General features: G+C 42.3%; 1 protein-coding gene across 6 annotated transcripts in view; it reads right to left on the bottom strand.

Annotated features, from left to right (window-relative positions):
- Positions 1-156: 156 nt before the first annotated feature.
- The window catches only part of ldb1b (LIM-domain binding 1b), a 35834-nt gene continuing 8490 nt past the window's right edge, over positions 157-27500 (bottom strand). For 2 of the 6 annotated variants that reach the window (XM_084395149.1, XM_084395146.1), the window contains exons 2-11: positions 12718-12820; positions 10095-10139; positions 9131-9206; positions 8899-9001; positions 8476-8648; positions 8028-8150; positions 7847-7930; positions 4288-4411; positions 2685-2833; positions 157-2437 (exon numbers count right to left, since the gene is read on the bottom strand). In XM_084395149.1, coding sequence (XP_084251275.1) covers positions 2207-2437; positions 2685-2833; positions 4288-4411; positions 7847-7930; positions 8028-8150; positions 8476-8648; positions 8899-9001; positions 9131-9206; positions 10095-10139; positions 12718-12737 — 1128 coding nt within the window. In that variant the 5' untranslated portion in view covers positions 12738-12820 and the 3' untranslated portion in view covers positions 157-2206. Of the gene's footprint in view, positions 2438-2684; positions 2834-4287; positions 4412-7846; positions 7931-8027; positions 8151-8475; positions 8649-8898; positions 9002-9130; positions 9207-10094; positions 10140-12717; positions 12821-16880; positions 17229-17890; positions 17986-27500 lie in introns of those variants that run through there. The other 4 variants (XM_084395150.1, XM_084395148.1, XM_084395151.1 and 1 more) reach the window with 4 other exon arrangements.

The following is a 27500-nucleotide window of genomic DNA, read 5'->3' as shown; positions in this document are numbered from 1 at the left end:
GCATGTCCTAAGCTAGTCTTTGCCAGTGATAAATTGGAAGTGGATGAAGCTTAAATATAAGAGTTACTGTTCTAAAGTTGTGACCCTCTAAACATTTCAATGAGACGCATCAATTTAAACTGCATTTTTACAGCTGAACCACACAGAAACACATCCTTAAAGTGAAAATTCATATTTTATTGGTTCCATACATTAATTTAATCAAGGGCAGAAATTAAGAAAACGAGGTTATTATATCAAACAGGGGCATCTACAAGGTTCAAGGGTTTGTTTCAATTGCAAGTGCAGACCTTTAATTCACTTAAACTGATTCTGCTGGTCAGAAAGAGAGAGAGAGAAATCAAAAATAGTACAAAAATTGAGTTCAAAGGCTTCAGCATTATTGGGTGTGTGAGGAAAAACAAAACAACCAGCAACATGTTAATGGAGTCCAGTCCAGCAGTCCATATGTGTGTGTGTGTGTGTGTGTGTGTGTGTGTGTGTGTGTGTGTGTGTGTGTGTGTGTGTGTGTGAGAACGAAACACAGAAAACATGTTTAAAGCGTCCGGATCTGAAACAAACACAGATTGTGCCCTTGATTTCACTGAATCAGTTTCACACAAATCAAAGAAGGGGAAAGACGAGGTTCATGTGTGTTTCTCTTTTACACATTAGATCAGAATGGCTTTATGTAACTCTAAGGAGGAATACATCTCAATACAGTTATACAGAACTCTGCTACTACCTTAAATATACAAGCACAAGTACACAAAACTCAACCGAAAGCCCACGCTAAACCACTCTCTTCAGAAAAATAACACAAACCAATAGAATCTGAGGGCTGAAATCTTTAAGGACCTCGACGGTTCTGTTACTCCTTGGTTTGCAGCTTTTCAACATCGGCGAAAAGAACAAGAAAAGAAAAAGAAAAAGGCAAATAAAAACATTGTAGGGAAATAGAGGCTGGTATAAAACACGGGGAAAATTCTCCAAAACGTGTCTGAGTTGAAACGCTCTTCACGTGAACTCTGTTCCTCCACCAATCAGAGAGCAGAACACGGCCAGCTCACGTTTCACTCCCAAATCAAAACTAAAGTAGAAATAAGAAATGCATTTTGCTGGAAGAAAACGATTTTTTTTTGTTTGCAATTACACATTTTCTCCTGCAAAAACTAATGCAAAGCAACAGAAAAGGATTCATTTAAATTGACAACTAGTTATGATATCACTTTACTTAATGCATTATAATATTTTCAGAATCCTGGTTGTGATTCAATGCATTATAATTTCTGAAGTGTAGTGAATAATATATATAACATTATTCCTTGCAATTCAAGGCATAATTAATGCATTAGAAATACTTTAATAATGCACTATATATCAAGGAATTCAGTAAAATAAACTAAAAATGTTATATAATATTTCAGAATCCTGGTTGTGTTTTAATGCATTATACTTTCTGAAGGTGTAGTGATGAATAGATAAGCATTATAACTCACAAGTTGCAATACAAGGCATAATGAATGCATTAAAATATGTGTATAATGCACTATATATGAAAGCTTTAAGTAAAAACAAAACAAAAATTGTTATAATGCATTATAATATTTTCAGAATCCTGGTTTTGAAGGTGTGACGATAATATATATAATAATAATAATAATAAGTTGCAATACAAGTCATAATTAATGCATTAAAACACTTTCATAATGCACTATATGTGAATGCTTTAAGTAAAGTGTTGCTGTAGTTTAACATCACGCTAGTGTTTTGATTTATGCTGATTTAAAATGTGTTTCTCTCACTGCAATCCAGTGTTATAATCTAAAATCATGGCAGGGAACTTCCTTTTAAACATGATTAATATAAAAAATATGCTTATTTTCGACATGCAAAATGCAGCGGTTTTGGGGTGAAACAGGAGCTGGGTGTTTGGGTTGGTCTTGTTGGCGGTTTACGTGGTCAGATCTCTCCGTTCCGTCTTAACTTAATCATGTGGACTATCTACAGGCTCCTCAGAGGAGTTTCGTCCCCGTAAAACACCAACAAAACCACGAGCGCTCGGGATAAAACGGTCCTGTGTGTTTCTGATGTCATCTCTGATCCTTCCGGTTCATTTCCTCTGCTGACAGGAAGAGTCGTTCTGCAGGTAGATGAATGAGTCGATCTTCGACCACGCCTCTTTCTTCCCATTGGACGCCGGGTTGGCCCCGCCCCCTCACGGGTCTCACTGAGACGCCTGTGAGGTGGGGTTGTCGTTCTTGCCCTCCTGGCTGGACGGAGGCTTGTTGTTCCAGGGGCTGTTAGCGCCCAGCGCGGGCGAGTTGTTAAAGCTGTCCTCGTCGTCGATGCCGTTAGCGGCGTCAAACTGCGTGTTCTCGAGCCGCGTGATCAAACGCTCGTCCTCGTCCCCGAACTCGCCGCCCATCAACGTCGGCTCGCCAACAACCATCACATCCTGAGCAGAGCAACAGAGGAACAGAGGAGTTAGCACTCGGGGGGAACTAAAGGACGACCGTTTTTGGCACAAACAAAAAAAATACTATATATATATCTTCAAACTTTTGAACGGCAGTGTATATATAAATCACATTTATAAACTTATATATGTTTTGGCCAGAAAACTGCCGTGATGCAGTAAAGCTTGTTGCATGTGTGGATGATGTCAGAGGACAGTGCCTCCTGTGCTGTGATTGGTCACTCACCGGCACCTGACTGGACAGTGGGAAGCTGTTTGCTGGGCTCTTCTTCTTGCTGTTGCTGTTGTTGTTTGTTCCTCCGCCTGCGCTCATGGTGCTGCCGCCCGACATCTTGCGCTTCCGTCGCTTACTGGGCGCCTGTCTGGCAGGTTCAGCTGAGAGACGGGACACACACACACACACACGGTGAGGCTGGAATTACACGTGAGGCATTACAGAAACACCAGCGGGACGGGACACACGCGCGTTACAGAAACACCGGCGGGACGGGACACACGCGCGCTACAGCCGGCGGGACGGGACACACGCGCGTTACAGAAACACCGCCGGGACGGGACACACGCGCGTTACAGAAACACCGGCGGGACGGGACACACGCGCGTTACAGAAACACCGGCGGGACGGGACACACGCGCGTTACAGAAACACCGGCGGGGGGGACACACGCGCGCTACAGCCGGCGGGACGGGACACACGCGCGTTACAGAAACACCGGCGGGACGGGACACACGCGCGTTACAGAAACACCGGCGGGACGGGACACACGCGCGTTACAGAAACACCGGCGGGACGGGACACACGCGCGTTACAGAAACACCTGCGGGACGGGACACACGCGCGTTACAGAAACACCTGCGGGACGGGACACACACGCGTTACAGAAACACCGGCGGGACGGGACACACGCGCGTTACAGAAACACCTGCGGGACGGGACACACGCGCGTTACAGAAACACCTGCGGGACGGGACACACGCGCGTTACAGAAACACCTGCGGGACGGGACACACGCGCGTTACAGAAACACCGGCGGGACGGGACACACGCGCGTTACAGAAACACCTGCGGGACGGGACACACGCGCGTTACAGAAACACCTGCGGGACGGGACACACGCGCGTTACAGAAACACCGGCGGGGGGGACACACGCGCGCTACAGCCGGCGGGACGGGACACACGCGCGTTACAGAAACACCGGCGGGACGGGACACACGCGCGTTACAGAAACACCGGCGGGACGGGACACACGCGCGTTACAGAAACACCGGCGGGACGGGACACACGCGCGTTACAGAAACACCTGCGGGACGGGACACACGCGCGTTACAGAAACACCGGCGGGACGGGACACACGCGCGTTACAGAAACACCGCTGGGACGGGACACACGCGCGTTACAGAAACACCGGCGGGACGGGACACACGCGCGTTACAGAAACACCGGCGGGACGGGACACACGCGCGTTACAGAAACACCGCTGGGACGGGACACACGCGCGTTACAGAAACACCGGCGGGACGGGACACACGGGCGTTACAGAAACACCGCTGGGACGGGACACACGCGCGTTACAGAAACACCGCTGGGACGGGACACACGCGCGTTACAGAAACACCGGCGGGACGGGACACACGCGCGTTACAGAAACACCGGCGGGACGGGACACACGGGACACACGCGCGTTACAGAAACACCGGCGGGACGGGACACACGGGACACACGCGCGTTACAGAAACACCGCCGGGACTGGACACACGCGCGTTACAGAAACACCGCCGGGACTGGACACCTGCGGGACGTCTGAGAACAGACTGAACGGTTCCTCACCTGGTGGAGCCACCATCCTCTGCCACTTCTGGAACAGGCACGTCTTCAGACAGTCTCGGGGACTCAGACTGTACGTCTTGTGCCTGGACATCAGCTCCTGCATTGGCTCCAGGATTACACACAACTGAGACACACACACAAAACAAGAGAAGTTACTCTTCTGCTGGATGAAAGAGGATACATACTTCATCCACGAAAATGAAGCTTTCAGAAGATGCTATCCCAAGAGGATATATTTAAAACAGTATTTTTGCATTGTAGTGTGGACAAAAATGATGACAAGTTTAGTCATGTGACGCATATTGTACCCATAGTCTGTTTATACTGGTATGAGTCTGCTATGTGCTGTTCAGTGTCAGTGAGTGTGTTTACATGCACGTTCTTAACCCAATTATGCTTAAGCAGATAACACAAACGCATTAACCTGTTTTTCTTTATTAATGTCATAAATGGGTAAAGCATCTAGATGCAAACACATTAACCTACGTTTGTTGCTTGATTTAAAATCACAACCAACATAAATTGAATACTGGGAGTCAGATAAATGAATGATTAGGTTAACATCACCACCAGGAAATAACCTGATTTATTAAAGTCCCCCTGTGGTGTAAATCCATCTTTTAATGTAGTTTATGTGTCTATGTGGTGTTTTTAATCTGCTTTAAGACAAAGCATGTGTAATGGCGCTTTTCCACTGCATGGTACGGTACGGCTCGGTTCGGTACGGCACGCTTTGGCGCTTTTCCACTGCATGGTACGGTACGGCTCGGTTCGGTACGGCACGCTTATGGCGCATTTCCACTGCATGGTACGGTACGGTACGGCTCGCTTCGGCTCGCTTTAAATGGTACCACCTCTGTTGAGGTTCCAAGCGTACCGTACCGGTACTAAAATGTGACGTGAAAACACTGAAGATCACTGATTGGTCAGACAGAATCGTCACTACCAGTGTCATTGTATTTGCGACACGAGACCATGCACGAGACAAACCCGCTAGATTTAAATAGCCAGTAGACAACAGCCAACGCTGTAGTGTCTTGCAGTTAAAAAGTTTCTTGTAAACTGTGCAGTCAGGGGCGGCGCCGGATAATTTTTAACGCATGTGCTGAGGGCACACACACACATATGTATATATATATATATATATATATATATATATATATATATAATAAATGAGAAAAACTTGGCCACAAAATATTTAATATTCAATTATTTTAATGATCACAATTAAAGTTTTAATTTTATTAAATTGAACAAGCGCAAAATTCAGCATTCAATCAAATATTCAAAAAGACTTAATAATAATGTTATTTCTCTCTATAGGCGCGTTTACTACGAATATGGCGATCGTCAACTTCATCTTTGCCAGACACTGACAGAAAACACTATTTTATAAATAAAAATCAGTGCACGCGTCCCCGGATTTACAAACGCACATCTTGCTTGTTGCACGCACATTATGTCGAAATAACGAGATATTATGTTGAAATAACATTATTATTATTAAGTCTTTTTGAATATTTGATTGAATGCTGAATTTTGCGCTTGTTCAATTTAATAAAATTAGGCCTATATATAGCCTATATATATATACTATTAATAAATGAGCAAAAATTGGCCACAAATTATTTAATATTCAATTATTTTAATGATCACAATTAAAGTTTTAATTTTATTAAAACGCGTGCACTGATTTTTATTTATAAAATAGTGTTTTCTGTCTGTGCATGGCAAAGATGAAGTTGACGATCGCCATATTCGTAGTAAACGCGCCTATAGAGAGAAATGCACATAATGGATTACATAAGAGAGTAGCCTATTTCTTTTTGTTTTGAATTATTTCGTTTAAAGACATTTCAAGCTTTGTGTATTTGAGGATGAGATGCGCTCCAGTTAACGTACAATGCAAGTGACCGCTCGGGCGCCTCAATGGTTAAATTGTCTATTTTGCATCTTAATTCAATCCAGGCAATTGTTTGATGAAAAAATTATTAAAATTAAGATACAATTTATACAAAACGAAATTCACTTTAAAGAAAACAAAGTGAACAAAACTTAATGAAGTGGTCAAAATTATGTCTGACTCGCTCCATGTCTCTCTACTCGTCTCGTGCTGTTCACTTTTCATAATCAACATAGGCAGATGGAAAAAAATAACATAACATTAACATTAAATGCGCTTTTTTAATGGCAGTAGTTTAAAACAGTAGGCTACATTAGGCCTAGACTCTCTATTTGTAAAGATTGCTGCACATTCATTTAATTCTGAATTTTGCACACACAAGTTGAAAGGCATTTGTTCAAATCAAGTTCACGGATAATTGTGCGTGCATTTATTAATCATTATGATACTAAAATCATAAAGTAGGCCTAGGCTATGCTATGTACAAAAAATCAGATGAGCCCAGAATATGAACGCAACGTTTAATTACACATTAAGAATTTTCCTTCCATATAGTAAACCATTATAAGAACGTTTAATTTAATTTAAAAACATCCACATGCCGAGAATCAAGAGCACCATCCCCTGTGTTGTGCGTTTGAAATGTGGCGCGTTTACGATGATGTCATGGCAGTAGAGGCGGCAACTATAACGATCAGTCCCACCCATTTTGAAGCGGTACTAACTGCAATGGAAAAGCAACCGAGCTAAAGCGAACCGAACCGTGCCGTACCGAGTCGAGTCGTACCACGCAGTGGAAAAGCGAAGCGAGCCGAACCGTTCCGCGCCGAGTCGAACCGTACCGAGCCGAACCGTGCCGTACCATGCAGTGGAAAAGCGCCATTAGTTCATAAGTCGACACCATTGCTGAGTATTTCCTCCTTAAAACTGCAGTGAACCAAAGACAGTCTCAAACACACGCTTTGAAATCGCTGGTGTTTCTGACGTCACAAACTACATTGTAACCAATCAGATCAACGTGTGATCGTCAACCAGTGGATCTCTGAGCTGAGTGAGTGAGTGGAGGCGGGGCTCATTTGCATATTCATAGAACCACACATACTAAATGAGGCAAGGGTGTCAAGTTACATTCAAGATATTTTAAGGCATGAAGACATTTTTTTCAAGGAAAAAAATCATTTTGGTGATCAAAGATGAGTGCAGCGCAGAGGTGACAGAAGCAGCATTCATATATTTACAACGCATTTAAAATTACATAAATAATGCTGAGATTGTTTTTCAAACCGGTTTTTCCAAATTTAACTTTTTAATTAAAGTGTATTTTAAATATGACACTAAAACCGGTCAAGTTTAATTTGATGTTTAGATACATCCAAGTTAAAGTAAAAGAAAAAAACTTTTTATGGCCTCAAATAAATAAACTAATTTAAGACTTTTTAAGGATCTGTGAGTGAGAAACACGCTTGGAAAACACTAGTGAGTGATTTGAAACTACAGTAGTCAACATGTAAAGTGGATAAAAACCTTTCATCAAAGTTGTACATGAATTTCTTGTCCGATGAACTTTTTTGATCCACTTCAAATGTTGACTACTGTAAATGCTGTTTTGAAATGTCTCCAGATTAATGTATAGGAAAGCCAGTGTTGTGTTCGTACTCTGAGGTAGTTGAGGGTGGAGTTTGACAGGCCGCATCTGGTGATGTTTTTGGACAGCTGATCCAACATCTGCGGGTCTTGTGCCTGAGACGGAAACAAAAGCACACGATCATCACCTTTGAAACATCAGATACACAATAAACACGTAATTCTAGAGCGAGATCCAGGAGGAGGAACTGACATGCATGGCCAAGATGCTGCGGGGAATGAGCTCTCTGTGCTGCCGGATGCTGAAATGCCACGTCTTTATTCTCATCATGTCATCGAACATGAACTCCAGGTAGAGACGGCCCTCCACACACACCTGAGAAGACCAGCAGAGTTACACACACCTCATTACATCCGGCAGTGTTCCACTCTTAGAGAGTTTAAACATTTAAAATTGTATTTTTTTATTCTGGCGTTTGAGTGTAATGGGTTTTTATTAATGCCTCATTGATTCTCTGGTTTTATCTTTGACTGTGTTGTAATGATATAGAAGTTGAATGTGATTGTATGATTATTCTGCTTTGTCTCATGTACAGCACTGCGGTCAACTGTTGTATTAATATGTGCTTTATATATAAATTGAACACACACACACATATATATACATACCAAAAACATTGCATTAAACAACACACACACACCTGCGTGAACATGGGTTTGCCGTTCTGCGTGACCATAGTACACTGATCACAGTCCAGAGACACAAAGTTGTTGTGGAAAGACTCTTTCGGGTGTTTCAGGACGTAGTAAAGCTCGTTGGCGCCGCCCTCAAACACACTCCTGAAGTAACGAGGAATCAGCGTCCGACCAATCGCTGAAGAGAGATGATAATGCACCCGTCAGAAAAACACATCAACTCAACTCTCAAGTGTCAGGAAAATCTTTAACTGAATGATGAGCAGCGCAATATTAATGTGCACTTATTCAAAATGTTCTATGAATCACTAAAACCTCATTTACAGCAGGTAATGTTTGTCTCGAGCAACTCGATCGCAGGTTATCAGCAGTAAATACAGATGCAGACTTATGAATTAATATCTTATCGTCTGATATGTGATACTCACTGTATCGTTTAGGACCGTCCTCCAGACAAAACGTGATGGTGAGCATTGCGTCATCCTCAAAGAATTCGGTAGTGAACGCGTCCCACCACAGATTATCACACTCCTGAGAGAGGAAGAGGAGTCGTTCACTCAGCTGATGTTATCGGGTTCATGTCACGCATATATAAAGCATCTTAAATGTTTCAAATGTTGCTGATAGTGAAGCATGAAACACACAGAACATCAAACTCACCTCCGTCCAGTTCTGAAGCCGTTTGTTGAGTTCAAATATCCTGTAGTCTGTCTGATTCCCGTACGGTGTGTGTCTCCTGAGACAGAGAGTGTGTGTTAACACTCACAGACACTTCATGCACTTTATATGCTTTTAACACAATCATAGTAGTGCTTTTAATAATGAATATCCTAATACAGCATCTGTATGTTTTAATCCAAGTGTATTAATCCTGTAATTAATTCTACTGTATTATAAGGCCTGTAAATGATCGAAATCATCTGATAAACCTGTCGCACACAATCTCCTCCAGTGCTTCTGTGTCTGATCGAGAGTTTAGACTCTTTTATCCAGTAAAAGTCTTCAGTATAACTGTACAAACGTCCTCCGAGCTTCACCAGTCTTTCTGCTGTCAATCTGCACTGATTTTATCAAGGAAACGCAAGAATAACTCTGATATTGTTAGTAATATTTCAGCTGGACTGAAGCAGCTTTACTAGATTATCATCATTTATTATAAAAATCACGAGTATCAAATATGATCATCAGGCTTTTGAGGAAGGGTTATTTGCTCATCTCTCAATCATCGTTGTATTGCATAGCATTATATGTTTTAAAACTACAGCTTTGATCATAAAACGACGCATATAAATAAGACATTATTGGCAGATTTTGATATTTATATGCATTTTATGTAAGTATCTGCTTTAAAGATCTCATTGATTTACATTAAAAGCATCAGAATTGCATCACTTTCAGTGCATATTAATATCAGCTTCTGCAGAAAACAGCATATTTTTGCTCAGTTTGAGTGTCTGAATAAAAGTAAGGTGTTTTTCCCTCCGCTATGTCAGACTATATGAGTCTGATGCATCAAATATGATACAAAACAAAAAACACATGCAAACGTTTTTAAATATATTTTGGCTAAAGGTTAAATTAACGGTTTAATAACTGTCAGGCTTTCCAGGTGTAAAGGCCTCACCCGATGCCCGGCTCCAGGTATGTGGGGGGGTACATGGGCGTCGGGCTGCAGAAACAAGACAGAAAACAAGACGACCATGAAAGATAATGTCAAAATTAATCTGTGCTTCATTTGTTTTTTAGATGTGATTTCACAGAATCATTTTGGACAGATTTCAGTTTTTGATTTTTACATCCTTTATGATATTCCAGAAGAAATGGTCTTATTTTTGCTTTCTAAACACTGGTTCTGGTTCTTTTAGATAACGCAGTCAAAATCATGTGCATTGCTTGGAAAAGGGTCATATCCACAAATCTAAATTTACAGCTTCGAAACCAAAATTAATTGTCTTTTGCTCTGAATCAAAAAAAAAAAAAAGTAAATTAAGCAATTAAAACATCCCAGATATTAAATAAGATTATAAAGGTCACCTGTGAACAGAGATACCATGTTTAAATGAGATCTTTCTATCCGCCTACTTGAGTCAAAACGAAAGTAATGCAAATGAATTTCTTTGCCTTTCTTTACACTTCCTTGCTTATTTAATAATTGTATGTATTATCGGTTTAAATGTCAATACTCGATGTCCCTCGTACAAAGTCAATTGTTTTACTCATTGTTCATTTCAAATGTCAGTAGGATTAATGTTAATGGAATGAATGTTAAATGTTGTTACTTGCAAAATGTTAATTTTTTTTTTTTTTTTTAAAGACAGGAAGACAGTCGTTTTCTGCATGTTATCAGACTTCACAGCCCTGGCACACTGGAAACCACACCCTCTTCCTCGAATACGGTCTAATCCTGGACCCTGAGTGACAGATCGTGTCCAGAGACTCTTCTGTCCACAGGAACTCGCAGCACAGCCTCCAAACACACACTGAACCGCACAATTACTCTTTTTGGGTAGTTTTTTCTGTAGCTCAAACAGAAGAGCTGGCGGTTGCAACGCCACGGTCATGGGTTCGATTCCCAGGGAAAGCAAGAACTGATCAGAACGTAAAAAAATGTGTACCTTGAAATGCAATGTGGGTAAAAGCGTCTGCCAAATGCATAAATGTAAATTTTTGTACTCAAAAATATACTTATAATATCGCTTGACTGACATTGTTAAAATGTAACGCCTTTCTGACCTTTTTAAGACCCACACAAATGAAGTTAGTATCCGTGTGTCCGTTCAGAAAAGCATGATAGAATCTGAGAATCTTTACTTGATTAAACACACATTCAATGAGGACTTAGAACGTCTCATCAAAACAGCAAGTTTAAAATATAGTGGGAGTGATCAAGCAACATTAGCGATATTACACTGAATTCGATGGCAGATAAAGTGTAGTCTGTAATGGCGCTTTTCCATTACCAGTACCAGCTCGGCTCGCTTTTCGCTCCGGCTTCCATTGCAGATAGTAGCTCCACAATAGTACCTGGTCGTCATAGCGACGCCGCAGGAAACTGCCGTGACGTAATCTTCTACGCGACACACACCCGCTACCCACACACACAGGACAATGGAGGAAATCGCGTCTGGCGTGTGCAATGATGACACAGTGAATAGTGACGATTCTATCTGACCAATCAGCAGTCTGCTGTGTTTTCACGTCACATTTTAGTATCGCCTCAGCTCGCTCAGAACCTCGCCGGAGGTGATACGAAAAAAAGAACCTGGAAGCAGGTACAGGTACAACTTTTACACACTGGAAAACCAAACAAAGGCGAGGCGAGGCGAGCTGGTACTGTGCAGTGGAAAAGCGCCATAAGTGATAAGTGGTACCTACGACTGTATACCGTATCTCTTAAATGTCTGGCGAGTTTGAACTTGCCGCGCTAGCAACTGCTCTCTCCGCTAGCAACTGCTCTCTCTCTGCGCTAGCAACTGCTCTCTCTCTGCGCTAGCAACTGCTCTCTCTCTGCGCTAGCAACTGCTCTCTCTCTGCGCTAGCAACTGCTCTCTCCGCGCTAGCAACTGCTCTCTCCGCGCTAGCAACTGCTCTCTCCGCGCTAGCAACTGCTCTCTCCGCGCTAGCAACTGCTCTCTCCGCGGAAGCTTTGCGTAATAACATATTTTGACTCAGAACAATATTTCAAGTCTAATTATTTACTTATGTTGCAAGTATCCATTTACATTACATTTACGTTTATACATTTGGCAGACGCTTTTATCCAAAGTGACTTACATCGCATTTCAAGGCACACATTTACATTATTATTAGTTCTTGCTTTCCCTGGGAATCGAACCCACGACCGTGACGTTGCAAGCGCCAGCGCTCTTCTGTTTGAGCTCCAGGAGCGTATCCGTGTAATAAGCGGGATCATGTTCATCCAGCCGGTTGTTATCTCAGAATAAACCCCTTCAGGTGTGTGTGTGTGTGTGTGTGTGTGTGTTATCTCAGAATAAACCCCTTCAGGCTGATGGAAGACCTGATCCTGATCACCCTGTCGGGTTTATTCTGAGATAACAACCGGCTGGATGAACATGATCCCTTATTTACATCGCTTCACCATGTACTCTGAGCTTGTAGCAATGCACTCTGATGATACAGCTGATACTGCCTTTACTTTGGGCCTCTTTTTGACTCAACAAGTGGCCCAAATTGCTGCCCAGTGTGAGAATATTACATTGACTGATACAGGGATTATCTCAGCTCACCCCACGTCTCGGTCCAGCATGGTGCCGGGGTGGAAGGGGGGGAAAGCACTTCCGTTGGGGGGCTCCTTTGGAGAGTACAGCTTGAACGACTTGGAGGAACAGCCTGAGCGGAGAGAGAGAGAGAGAGGGAGGGAGGGAGAGAGAGAGAGAGAGAGAGAGAGAGAGAAATGATTCGACACATTAATCAAACATCAGGAGAGTTTAATGACATCACATTCATCATCGTGTTTGAATGATTTCTGAAGGATCATGTGACACTGAAGACTGGAGTAATGATGCTGAAAATGCAGCTTTGATCACAGGAATAAATTACACTTTACTGTATATTCACATAGAGAACAGATGATTTACACTGGAATAATATATCACTGTTTTTTACTGTATTTTACTGTACACTGCCTTGGTGAGCAGAAGAGACTTGTTTCAAAAACATTAAAAAAACGAATTATTCCAAACTTTTGACCGGTAGTGCTGATTGGTCAGTGATCCAGTGGCGCTAAAACCCTGAGACGTTGATTTGACTTTTGGGAAAAGAGTGAATATATATATAGAGAGAGAGTGTGAGTGTGTGTGTGTGTGTGTGTGTGTGTGTGTGTGTGTGTGTACACATGTTTTTCTATCCCGGTGGGGACTTAAACCTGAATGCACACACACTCATGGGGACTCGTGTCACTGTGGGCCTAAACTGAGGAAAAAAGCCCATAAATAATACAGAATACATTTTTTGAAAGTGGAAAAATGCAGTAAGTTTTGTGTGATGGGTAGGGTTAGCGTGTGTGTGTGTGTGTGATGGGTAGGGTTAGCGTGTGTGTGTGTGTGTGATGGGTAGGGTTAGCGTGTGTGCGTGTGTGTGTTATGGGTAGGGTTAGTGTGTGTGTGTGTGTGTTAATTATGGGTAGGGTTAGTGTGTGTTTGTGTGTGTGTGTGATGGGTAAGGCTAGTGTGTGTGTGTGTGTGTGTGTGTGTTATGGGTAGGGTTAGTGTGTGTGTGTGTGTGTGTTTGTGTGTGTGAGAGTGAGAGTGAGAGAGAGAGTGAGATGGGTAGGGTTAGTGTGTGTGTGTGTGTTATGGGTAGGTTTAGTGTGTGTGTGTGTGTGTGTGTGTGTGTGTGAGAGAGAGAGTGAGATGGGTAGGGTTAGTGTAAGGAGAGAGAATATACAGTTTGTACAGTATAAAAACCATTACGTCTATGGAGAGTCCCCATCAAGATAGAAAACCAAACGTGTGTGTGTGTGTGTGTGTGTGTGTGTGTGTGTGTGTTAGTACAGTGACGGTCTCTCACACTCGAGCAGTAAAGACCCTCCATAAACCCAGCGCAGGGGTCAGAGGTCAGCCACACCCCTAACACTCTCCATCCCGCCAATTAAACACATCTATGACACGATGCATTCAGCCACAATGAGGTCACGACCCCTGTTGTCGCGGAAACAGCTCCGCCTCATAATGACGGCTCGACATGTCTCGCAAATAAATCAGAGAGCCGTCAACGTCACGGCGCATCGTAAAATGGAGGGTCGCACAGACAGGAAGACGCGCTCTAATTGATTTATACAAACAACACAAGAATGAAGATGAAAGAACATTTGATCATTTCAGAGTAACGTTAAAAAACACGACATACAACTACAAGTGTGTGTGTGTATGTGTATATATATACACACACACATACGCTAAAAAATCATTTATACCATCGTTATATATCGCCCAGCCCTATAATTTGCTTAGTTAAAACATTAAAGCATTATAAACATGACAACTAGACTATCTGTAAAGCTGCTTTGAAATGTGTATTAACAAAAGCACTAAAATAATTATGATTTGACTAAAAAAAGGCAGCTTTTCCAATCCAGATACCCATGTTTTCATTGTCATTAAACAACAACCATAATTTATAACCACACAACATTGGCTATTTCTGGATGTTAAATCAAACTTTAACAGTTGCTTTTAACCAAAGTGACTTACAAATGGCACTGAAACATGGCCAGAGAATGAAGCCTGGGCTTGATGAGAAACATGAAGCATGCTGGACTAAAAGAAACGAACAAACACCGTATACTCCTGAGGTGTGAAGCTGCTAACCGCCCGCTCTCCAGCTCGATGTGAACAGCCGATTACACGTCTGACGTCGGACAGTTTCACCTCATGCATCTGCAATCTGAAAGGCAGCGTGACTTCTAGGGGTGTAACAATATATCGCAATACAGAAATGCAACAATATGTATCATGGCTAGTTCTCCACAAATTCAGAGTTTCAGTGTCAGTGCTACATTACCCTACTGTATAATGTTGAAGATAATGTATAATAATGCAATGGGGGAATATTAGTGTGTCCTGATAATGCCAAATGTCTGACGTTACCAGTAAGTGGCCAACATTATTTTTAATAAATCTAGGTCAGTGACAGAGTTCAAGCATATTCATCTACAATAATTCTGTTTTCAGCTTCAGAATCATGAATATTGTTATTCCGGCGTCTCTATTGTCCTGTATTTCCAGCAGCAAGTCCAAGACTATTCATTTACACACACAATGTAATACCAAATTTAGCATTTTAATCAAAAGTACCTTTTTACCATGTGTTTAGGAGTATCAATAATATAATACTTAAGATACCATCTAATCCTGGTTCTCTTCATGGATCAGATGCCCAACAACAGAACTGGCCTGGAGAAAAGCATCCATCTAAAACACTTCTTTGCTCATATATATATGTGTGTGTGTGTGTGTTTCCTAGAGAGAGACACCTGAACGACTCAGAGGAAAACACTGGACTGTACGAACTTCACTCTCACGCTTAGAAAGTCTCCCGAAATCAGAGCGCATCCTTCATTAAACATTCATAACACCATTAAATATTCACCGGACACGCTTTAGTCCAGTCCAACACAAATCCCGTCTAAAACGGGCAACAACACCTTTCCGCTTCACAGGTCAGAGATGAATAACACACCAGTTATATTCAGATTAAAGCAGAAATCAGCATTTTGTCCTGTTCCGCCATTAAGCGAGTAAATAAACGTGAGCACTAGATATTAAGAGCGTCCCATTAAGAGATATAAGTCTACTGCTGCTTAATGACTTTCTAAATCAAATCAAACAACAAACTTCCCATGCAGTAAATTGCTTTCTTGAAAACATCATCATCTCTCTGTCTCTCACATTACTCCCGTAATCTAATTCCCATCCAAACGTGCCACACGATAAGTGCTTATAGGACAGATCTCAACATACAAACTACATACAGTTGTTCTTCATGCCTGACATGACAGGCTAATGGTCCATCGCATGTGAAAAGTGGGAAACGATGATCATATGATCTGCTAATGAGTGTTTTCACCACAACACCACAGAGACCCTCGAGACGATGCTGATGGCTTCCAGTAAATGGAAATTACTGCGAATTAACAGGAAAACACTCGAGAGCTACTTTACAGAGTCGACAGCTGCTGATACAGGAATATCTCAGCATTATCGACACACAAACATTAATACAGTCTTACAGGAGTAAAGCACATCTCTCTGCAAACATCACGGCAAAATGCATTGCGAGTATTTATGAAATGCAGCAGGACAGATCAACCATCATGCATGTGTATAAAACCTGCAATAAAGAGTTAAATGACGATTTGAGGAAATAAATAATGTGGTTTAAAAGACAACTAGAGTTTAAGACGTTTTCAACATGTATGTCAGCCAAGTAAAATGTAGTTTAAAGTGTTTGCTCGTGATATAAACAGAATGTGAGGGTTTTCATTGTGAATAAACAGCAGATTGTCTGGTCATGAGACCCACAGATCAGTGTGTTTACACTACATTATTACACACACACATTCAGCACTACAACACGCTTAGTGGGAGATCATAATCTGACGGACTTTAATACGGGAAAACTGACATTTACAGATTTAAATGAGAATGATTATTCATAAATAAAAGCCTAGTGATGAGGCCCGAGGCTACATGCTAATGCTAACAGCTCAATAAAACACCGACATGAACCAAAGAACCACTGCTGTAAAACACCAAAACAAGATCTAATAAAACCGTAAACCATGTCAGAATGAAAGTCGACAGTGAAATTAAAATAAAGCCCCTCAGTCTGTTGAAATAAGAGTTAAATGTCCCACAGAAGCGGTGTAAATAAACCCCCTTAGCTTTACCTGAAACACTGACGTAGGATCGACCGACTCCAAACGGGCTTTATGTGAATCCCGGGACGCGGGAAATCATGAAAATCGGTGTAAAACCATGAGAAACGTCGGTTATTGAGGTAGAATCGTCCGGTTTAACTCGCGCGAGGCCTCGAGCTGAAGGTCCCGCGGCGCTCGTGCTCGATGAACCCGCCTCAAGAGTCTTTGTGTTCACGCGCTGAGCGAACAATAGACGCGCGCAGGCCCGACTGATGCTCTCTCGCTCTCTCTCTCTCTCTCTCTCTCTCTCTCTCTCTCTCTCTCTCACACACAAACACACACACTCTCTCTCTCACACACACAAACACACTCTCTCTCTCTCTCTCACACACACACAAACACACACACTCTCTCTCTCTTTCTCTCTCTCTCACACACACACACTCTCTCTCTCTCTAAAAACAAATATATACATATATAAATAATACACACACACATATATACATATATATATATATGTGTGTGTGTATTATTTATATGTGTGTATATATATATATACATCCATACATATAAATATATCTATATATATCTATATATATATAAAAATATAAAAAAATACATTTATTAATATATATTATCATTTTTATACATGAATTATAAATCATTATACATTTTTTATATCAATATAATTTTTGTATTTATTATACATAAAATTTTTCTTATAATTTGTAATTACTAAATCATATATGATTTTTTGTATTATTAAATTAGTTTCTTTCTCATTGGAACAGGCCGATCGATCTATATTCCCCTAATAACTCTTATTCTCAGCGAGTGCTGATGTGCATCATGTGCCTCTGGATCTCAGGCTCAGTTCGGTGTAATCCACTTTATTTACAGGATAAAGTGTGTGTTTGTGTGCTAGCACATCATCACGCATCATCATCTGTCATCACGCATCATCATCTGTCATCACGCATCATCACGCATCATCATCTGTCATCACGCATCGACCAATAAACAAGTAAATCATGACTTACAAAAGTGCACATCAGCTCAAGTGCATCTTATATGAGGATCAGCTCAGCATCTCCAGCTTCAGAAGATTTACAGCCTTTTCAAACTCAATCAGCAACTCACAATATAAAAGAGTTATTAACAACAGGACGTGCATATTCTGAGGAGATTAGCATAATTGGGCTTGTCAAAACAAATCAATGATTCAATTACACACGCAAGCATCTCAATTGCATTAGTGCACTTCATAGTCTGATGCTCTTGGACTGACAAGCGGCCGATAAACGACGATCACACAGCTGGAGTTTCAGATAATCAATCGAGCCGAGGGCCATGCTAAGCCACTTAACGCAGAGGAGGCTAATCAATGACCGCGCTATAGACTGACCAATAATCCAGGGTCACGTCATGTTGTGGAAGGATGCCAACATGTTTGGGTGGGGGATGAGAAAGAGTGTGTGTGTGTGTGTTCATATTACATGTGCTCGCTCAAAACACAACCATACAAATAGGCACATAAAACTACCAGTCAAAAGTTTTGGATCTGTCATCAACTCAAACCCTCCTCGCTGTCACTGTGGAAACACACTCGTCCCGGGAGGGGATGTGGCATCTAGACGGGGTTAATCTGTGTGTGTGTGTGTGTGTGTGTGTGTGGGGGTGGGGGGGGGGGGGGTGGGGGGGGTCAAACTCAGGCTCAGGCTTCAGTCTTATCTACAGCTCAAGCTGTGCTGAACATGAGCTGGGCTTCCTCAGAACCGCTCTGGGATCTACAGGACTAGAGCATGCTGGGAGATCAACAGAACACAACACACTGAGGAAATGTGTGCTATTCGTTTATAAAGCGCTCTCACAACATCACACTCACAACATCACACTCACAACATCACTCTCACAACATCACTCTCACAACATCACTCTCACAACATCACACTCACAACATCACTCTCACAACATCACTCTCACAACACCACTCTCACAACATCACAACATCACTCTCACAACATCACAACATCACTCTCACAACATTAGAAACTCACTCTCACAACACCACTCTCACAACATCACAACATCACTCTCACAACATCACAACATCACTCTCACAACACCACTCTCACAACATCACTCTCACAACACCACTCTCACAACATCACAACATCACTCTCACAACATCACAACATCACTCTCACAACATCACTCTCACAACATCACAACATCACTCTCACAACATCACAACATCACTCTCACAACATTAGAAACTCACTCTCACAACACCACTCTCACAACATCACAACATCACTCTCACAACATCACAACATCACTCTCACAACACCACTCTCACAACATCACTCTCACGACATCACTCTCACAACATCACAACATCACTCTCACAACATCACAACATCACTCTCACAACATTAGAAACTCACTCTCACAACACCACTCTCACAACATCACAACATCACTCTCACAACATCACAACATCACTCTCACAACACCACTCTCACAACATCACTCTCACGACATCACTCTCACAACATCACTCTCACAACATCACAACATCACTCTCACAACACCACTCTCACAACATCACAACATCACTCTCACAACATCACAACATCACTCTCACAACATTAGAAACTCACTCTCACAACACCACTCTCACAACATCACAACATCACTCTCACAACATCACAACATCACTCTCACAACACCACTCTCACAACATCACTCTCACAACATCACTCTCACAACATCACTCTCACAACATCACAACATCACTCTCACAACATCACTCTCACGACATCACTCTCACAACATCACAACATCACTCTCACGACATCACTCTCACAACATCACTCTCACAACATCACTCTCACAACATCACTCTCACAACATCACTCTCACATCACAACATCACTCTCACAACACCACTCTCACAACATCACTCTCACGACATCACTCTCACAACATCACAACATCACTCTCACAACATCACTCTCACGACATCACTCTCACAACATCACTCTCACAACATTACAACATCACTCTCACAACACCACTCTCACAACATCACTCTCACGACATCACTCTCACAACATCACTCTCACAACATAACTCTCACGACATCACTCTCACAACATCACAACATCACTCTCACGACATCACTCTCACAACATCACAACATCACTCTCACAACATCACTCTCACAACATCACTCTCACAACATCACTCTCACATCACAACATCACTCTCACAACACCACTCTCACAACATCACTCTCACGACATCACTCTCACAACATCACAACATCACTCTCACAACATCACTCTCACGACATCACTCTCACAACATCACTCTCACAACATTACAACATCACTCTCACAACACCACTCTCACAACATCACTCTCACGACATCACTCTCACAACATCACTCTCACAACATAACTCTCACGACATCACTCTCACAACATCACAACATCACTCTCACAACATCACTCTCACGACATCACTCTCACGACATCACTCTCACAACATCACAACATCACTCTCACAACACCACTCTCACAACATCACTCTCACGACATCACTCTCACAACATCACAACATCACTCTCACGACATCACAACATCACTCTCACAACACCACTCTCACAACATCACTCTCACAACACCACTCTCACAACACCACTCTCACAACATCACTCTCACGACATCACTCTCACAACATCAGTCTCACAACATCACAACATCACTCTCACAACACCACTCTCACGACATCACTCTCACAACATCACAACATCACTCTCACAACATCACTCTCACGACATCACTCTCACGACATCACTCTCACAACATCACAACATCACTCTCACAACACCACTCTCACAACATCACTCTCACGACATCACTCTCACAACATCACAACATCACTCTCACAACATCACTCTCACAACATCACTCTCACGACATCACAACATCACTCTCACAACACCACTCTCACAACATCACTCTCACGACATCACTCTCACAACATCACTCTCACAACACCACTCTCACAACATCACTCTCACAACATCACAACATCACTCTCACGACATCACAACATCACTCTCACAACACCACTCTCACAACATCACTCTCACGACATCACTCTCACAACATCAGTCTCACAACATCACAACATCACTCTCACGACATCACTCTCACGACATCACAACATCACTCTCACAACACCACTCTCACAACATCACTCTCACGACATCACTCTCACAACATCACAACATCACTCTCACAACATCACTCTCATGACATCACAACATCACTCTCACAACACCACTCTCACAACATCACTCTCACGACATCACTCTCACAACATCACAACATCACTCTCACAACATCACTCTCACGACATCACTCTCACAACATCAGTCTCACAACATCACAACATCACTCTCACAACACCACTCTCACAACACCACTCTCACAACATCACTCTCACAACATCACTCTCACAACATCACTCTCACAACATCATAACATCACTCTCACGACATCACTCTCACAACATCACTCTCACGACATCACTCTCACGACATCACAACACCACTCTCACAACATCACAACATCACTCTCACAACATCACAACATCACTCTCACAACATCACTCTCACAACATCACATCACTCTCACAACATCACAACATCACTCTCACAACATCACTCTCACATCACAACATCACTCTCACAACACCACAACATCACAACATCACTCTCACAACATCACTCTCACAACATCGCTCTCACAACACCACTGTCACAACATCACTCTCACAACACCACTCTCACAACACCACTCTCACAACACCACTCTCACAACATCACTCTCACATCGCTCTCACAACATCACTCTCACAACATCACAACATCACTCTCACAACATCACAACATCACTCTCACAACATCACTCTCACAACATCGCTCTCACAACATCACAACATCACAACATCACTCTCACAACATCACTCTCACAACATCGCTCTCACAACACCACTGTCACAACATCACTCTCACAACACCACTCTCACAACACCACTCTCACAACACCACTCTCACAACAGCACTCTCACAACAGCACTCTCACAACATCACTCTCACATCACAACATCACTCTCACAACATCACTCTCACAACATCACTCTCACAACATCACTCTCACAACAGCACTCTCACAACAGCACTCTCACATCACAACATCACTCTCACAACATCACTCTCACAACATCACTCTCACAACAGCACTCTCACAACATCACTCTCACATCACAACATCACTCTCACAACATCACAACATCACTCTCACAACATCGCTCTCACACCACTGTCACAACATCACTCTCACAACACCACTCTCACAACACCACTCTCACAACATCACTCTCACAACATCGCTCTCACAACATCACTCTCACAACATCACTCTCACAACACCACTCTCACAACACCACTCTCACAACACCACTCTCACAACATCACAACATCACTCTCACAACATCACAACATCACTCTCACAACATCGCTCTCACAACATCGCTCTCACAACACCACTGTCACAACACCACTCTCACAACACCACTCTCACAACACCACTCTCACAACACCACTCTCACAACATCACTCTCACAACACCACTCTCACAACACCACTCTCACAACACCACTCTCTCACAACACCACTCTCTCACAACACCACTCTCACAACACCACTCTCACAACACCACTCTCACAACACCACTCTCACAACACCACTCTCACAACACCACTCTCACAACATCACTCTCACAACACCACTCTCACAACACCACTCTCACAACACCACTCTCACAACATCACTCTCACAACACCACTCTCACAACACCACTCTCACAACACCACTCTCTCACAACACCACTCTCTCACAACACCACTCTCACAACACCACTCTCTCACAACACCACTCTCACAACACCACTCTCACAACACCACTCTCACAACACCACTCTCACAACACCACTCTCACAACACCACTCTCACAACACCACTCTCACAACATCACTCTCACAACATCACTCTCACAACACCACTCTCACAACACCACTCTCACAACACCACTCTCACAACACCACTCTCTCACAACACCACTCTCACAACATCACTCTCACAACACCAGTCTCACAACACCACTCTCACAACACCACTCTCACAACACCACTCTCACAACACCACTCTCACAACATCACTCTCACAACACCACTCTCACAACACCACTCTCACAACATCACTCTCACACCATCACACTCACAACAGCACTCTCACAACATCACTCTCACAACACCACTCTCACAACACCACTCTCACAACACCACTCTCACAACATCACTCTCACAACATCACTCTCACAACACCACTCTCACAACACCACTCTCACAACACCACTCTCACAACACCACTCTCACAACATCACTCTCACAACACCACTCTCACAACACCACTCTCACAACATCACTCTCACACCATCACACTCACAACAGCACTCTCACAACATCACTCTCACAACACCACTCTCACAACACCACTCTCACAACATCACTCTCACAACACCACTCTCACAACACCACTCTCACAACACCACTCTCACAACACCACTCTCACAACACCACTCTCACAACACCACTCTCACAACATCACTCTCACAACATCACTCTCACAACACCACTCTCACAACACCACTCTCACAACACCACTCTCACAACACCACTCTCTCACAACACCACTCTCACAACATCACTCTCACAACACCACTCTCACAACACCACTCTCACAACACCACTCTCACAACACCACTCTCACAACACCACTCTCACAACATCACTCTCACAACACCACTCTCACAACACCACTCTCACAACATCACTCTCACACCATCACACTCACAACAGCACTCTCACAACATCACTCTCACAACACCACTCTCACAACACCACTCTCACAACACCACTCTCACAACATCACTCTCACAACATCACTCTCACAACACCACTCTCACAACACCACTCTCACAACACCACTCTCACAACACCACTCTCACAACATCACTCTCACAACACCACTCTCACAACACCACTCTCACAACATCACTCTCACACCATCACACTCACAACAGCACTCTCACAACATCACTCTCACAACACCACTCTCACAACACCACTCTCACAACATCACTCTCACAACACCACTCTCACAACACCACTCTCACAACATCACTCTCACAACACCACTCTCACAACATCACTCTCACAACACCACTCTCACAGCATCACTCTCACAACACCACTCTCACAGCAGCCTCGACTTCATGTCAGCATGGAAGCTTGTTTCTGTATAGAAAATAAATAAATAAATAAAATAAAACGGGTAATTACTACTTTTTTTAACAATTCTGAGAAGTCACAATTGTGAGATAAAAAGTTGCAATTAACTTTTTTTTTTTAATTCTGTGGCGGAAACAAAATAAAAACAGAATTGTGAGAAGAAAGTTGCAATTACCTTTTTTTAATTTTTAAACAGAATTGTGAGATGAAAACTTAAGAGTTATGAGAAAATTGCGAGAAACAAGTAAGAATTGCGAGATAAAAAGTAACAATTAACTTTACTTTTATTTTTTTCTTTGGGGTGGAAACAAAATGAAAACAGAATTGTGAGATAAAAAAATTCTATTACCTTTATTATATTTAATTTATAAACAATTGCGAGATGTAAACTCAGAATTATGAGAAAAAAGCCAGATTTCTGAGATAAAAAAGTTGCAATTACCTTGTTTTTTTTTTTTTTATAAAACAGAATTGCGAGAAAAGTCAAGATTTGTGAAAAAAAAAGTTGTAATTACCTTTTTAATTTTTCATTTATAAACAGAACTGCAAGATGTAAACTCAGAATTAGTATAAAACTCATAAAAAGTCATAGTTAGGCTCTGTGTGTTTATATGTGTTTCTGTGTTCCACTGGAGAACGAGCCTCTCAGAGACAAACCCTGCAGATCAACAGCAAATAATACAGTAGACGCTCTACTCTCACCCACTGCCTGTAGCTCGTCCATCACACTGACAGGTTCCGATGCTCTCTCTCCCTCTCTCTCCATCTCTCTCTCTCTCTCTCTACCTCTCTACCACTCTCTCTCCATCTCTCTCTCTCCGTCTCTCTCTCCTCTCTCTACCACTCTCTCTCTCTATCTCTCCCTCTCTCTCTCTCCTCTCTCTCTCCCTCTCTCTCTCTCTCTCTCTCTCTCTCCTCTCTCTCTCTCTCTCTCTCTCTCTGGTATCTCTGAGGCCAGGCGTTTGGCTGAAGGCTGTAGCTGAAGTGATGGGGGAAGGTTGAGGACTATCTAACCCGTGTGTGTGTTCTCTAGTCATCAGGAAGTCGAGAGGTATACATCTGTCACAGGCTTGATAACACACACTAACACACACTAACGCACACTGCCCCACACTGGCCTTCACACCAGGAACAACATGAAGATTATGTTACACACTTTCACAAGTTCAAAACCATGATTATGGGGTATGTTACAAGAATGTACTATTTCTACTATTTCACATTTAAATCAGTGTTACAAGCCGTTTCTGTGCAATTAATTCTGAAATGTAGTTTCTGAGTGAAAAGTATTAGGGTTTCAGTGTTAGGGTTAGTGTGGGTTCCAGCACTTTCTCAAGACATGCAAGTTTTATTAAAGTCCCCCTGTGGTGAAAATCCAGCGTTTAATGTTGTTTATGTGTCTATGTGGAGTTTTTAATATGCTTTAAGACAAAGCATGTGTAAGTTCATAAGTCGACACCATTGCTGAGTATTTCCTCCTTAAAACTGCAGTGAACCAAAGACAGTCTCAAACACACGCTTTGAAATCGCTGGTGTTTCTGACGTCACAAACTACCTTGTAACCAATCAGATCAACGTGTGATCGTCAACCAGTGGATCTCTGAGCTGAGTGAGTGAGTGGAGGCTGGGCTCATTTGCATATTCATAGAACCGCGCATACTAAATGAGGCAAGGGTGTCGAGTTACATTCAAGATATTTTAAGACATGAAAAAAAGTTTGCATATGTCATTGTGGTGATCAAAGATGAGTTTTAAGGGATACAAGTATTGACCACAGGGGGACTTTAAGAATGCAAATTTAGTGAATATAATTTTAGCATTTATTCCCAGTAACTGGGGAAGACATGACCCATGATGCACTGTTGCAACACGCTTTCATTCACAGATATAATGAACAGAAGTGACCCTGAGCCTGAATTCACAGCTCTGACCCGTCAAGCCCCTCCCCCCTCAGTGACACAAAGAGGTGGGCGTGGCCTTGTGATGATTGACAGGTCTCCCACGGGGCTGATGCTCTTCTGTGGCACTATGCTGTAAATCAATGCTCTCTGAACTGCTGATCACAGCGTTTGGACTGAGATCTGGCGGATCTGAAGCTGGAGGCCTGCAGGCGTACAGGACGGGTCTCCGGTGACATATTCAATGATCACTGTGATGTTTTTAGATGCAGTAAACAGGTCAGTCAAGAGCTGTCAGGATATCTGGTTACTGAACACAACAGACGCCACCTAGAGGCGAGAGTCTGATGGTGTCCGTGATGAACACCAGCATTGCTCAGAAACGGTGCAGTGATTAAACAGCACTATGCTTCATTATCACATGAACTTGTTGCATTATTGTCCTGTTATCTCTGTAAAGCTGCTTTGAAACACTCTGTATTGTAAAAAGCGCTGTATAAATAAAGCTGACTTGATCTTCAATCTTAGTGAAGTGTGACATAACAAAACCTCATATCGATTAGTTTACTTACATCCTTTTATTTATTTTAAAGTCCCCCTGTGGTGTAAATCCAGCTTCTAATGTTGTTTATGTGTCTATGTGGTGTTTTTAATATGCTTTAAGACAAACCATTAGGGAATTAATTTTGTTCCAATAATAATGAACGTAACTTTTCAAGAAACTAATGAAAATATAAATTGAAACTGAATAAAATATCTTTGAAACTGAAAAAGAATAAAAAAATTTGACTTCGTTTTTAATACACCGCATGTTTTTCTGACTATTTCTCATATTTCTTTCGCTGATCTGAACTTACAAATGCGCTTCCAGAGTTTTCGTTTACGCTTTTTACGAAGGCGTGGCTTGGCCTCGTAGGGCAGCGAAGCAAGTGCATTCTGGGAGTTGTTGTCTTTCATCCACATGAGCCAAAACTACATTCTCTGGCTTTTCTCAGTCTAGAAGGAACCAACTTCTAAAATAATTCACATTTCTACTACATAAATGACCTGATTTAAATACACATCCATCTTTCCAGCGGTGAAATATCTCTTTAAGGGATAAGATTATTGACTAGAGGAACTTTAAACGGTTTCATATCTGCTGCAAAAGAGTTTCTGAGTCCATCCACCCAAACCAATGGCTTTATGAGCCGAATAACACGATAAAGCTCAGCTATGATCAATTTTTTTTGTCATAATCACACACTGTTCGCTCGTTGCTCAACAATAATGAAGCATCACTGAACTTACTGACGCTATTTTCTTCTAGACACAAACTTTGCTGCAT

Source organism: Rutilus rutilus, assembly GCF_951802725.1.
Source record: "Rutilus rutilus genome assembly, chromosome: 22".
Classification (NCBI taxonomy): Eukaryota; Metazoa; Chordata; class Actinopteri; order Cypriniformes; family Leuciscidae; genus Rutilus; species Rutilus rutilus.
This window is presented reverse-complemented; position numbering and strand designations above follow the sequence as displayed.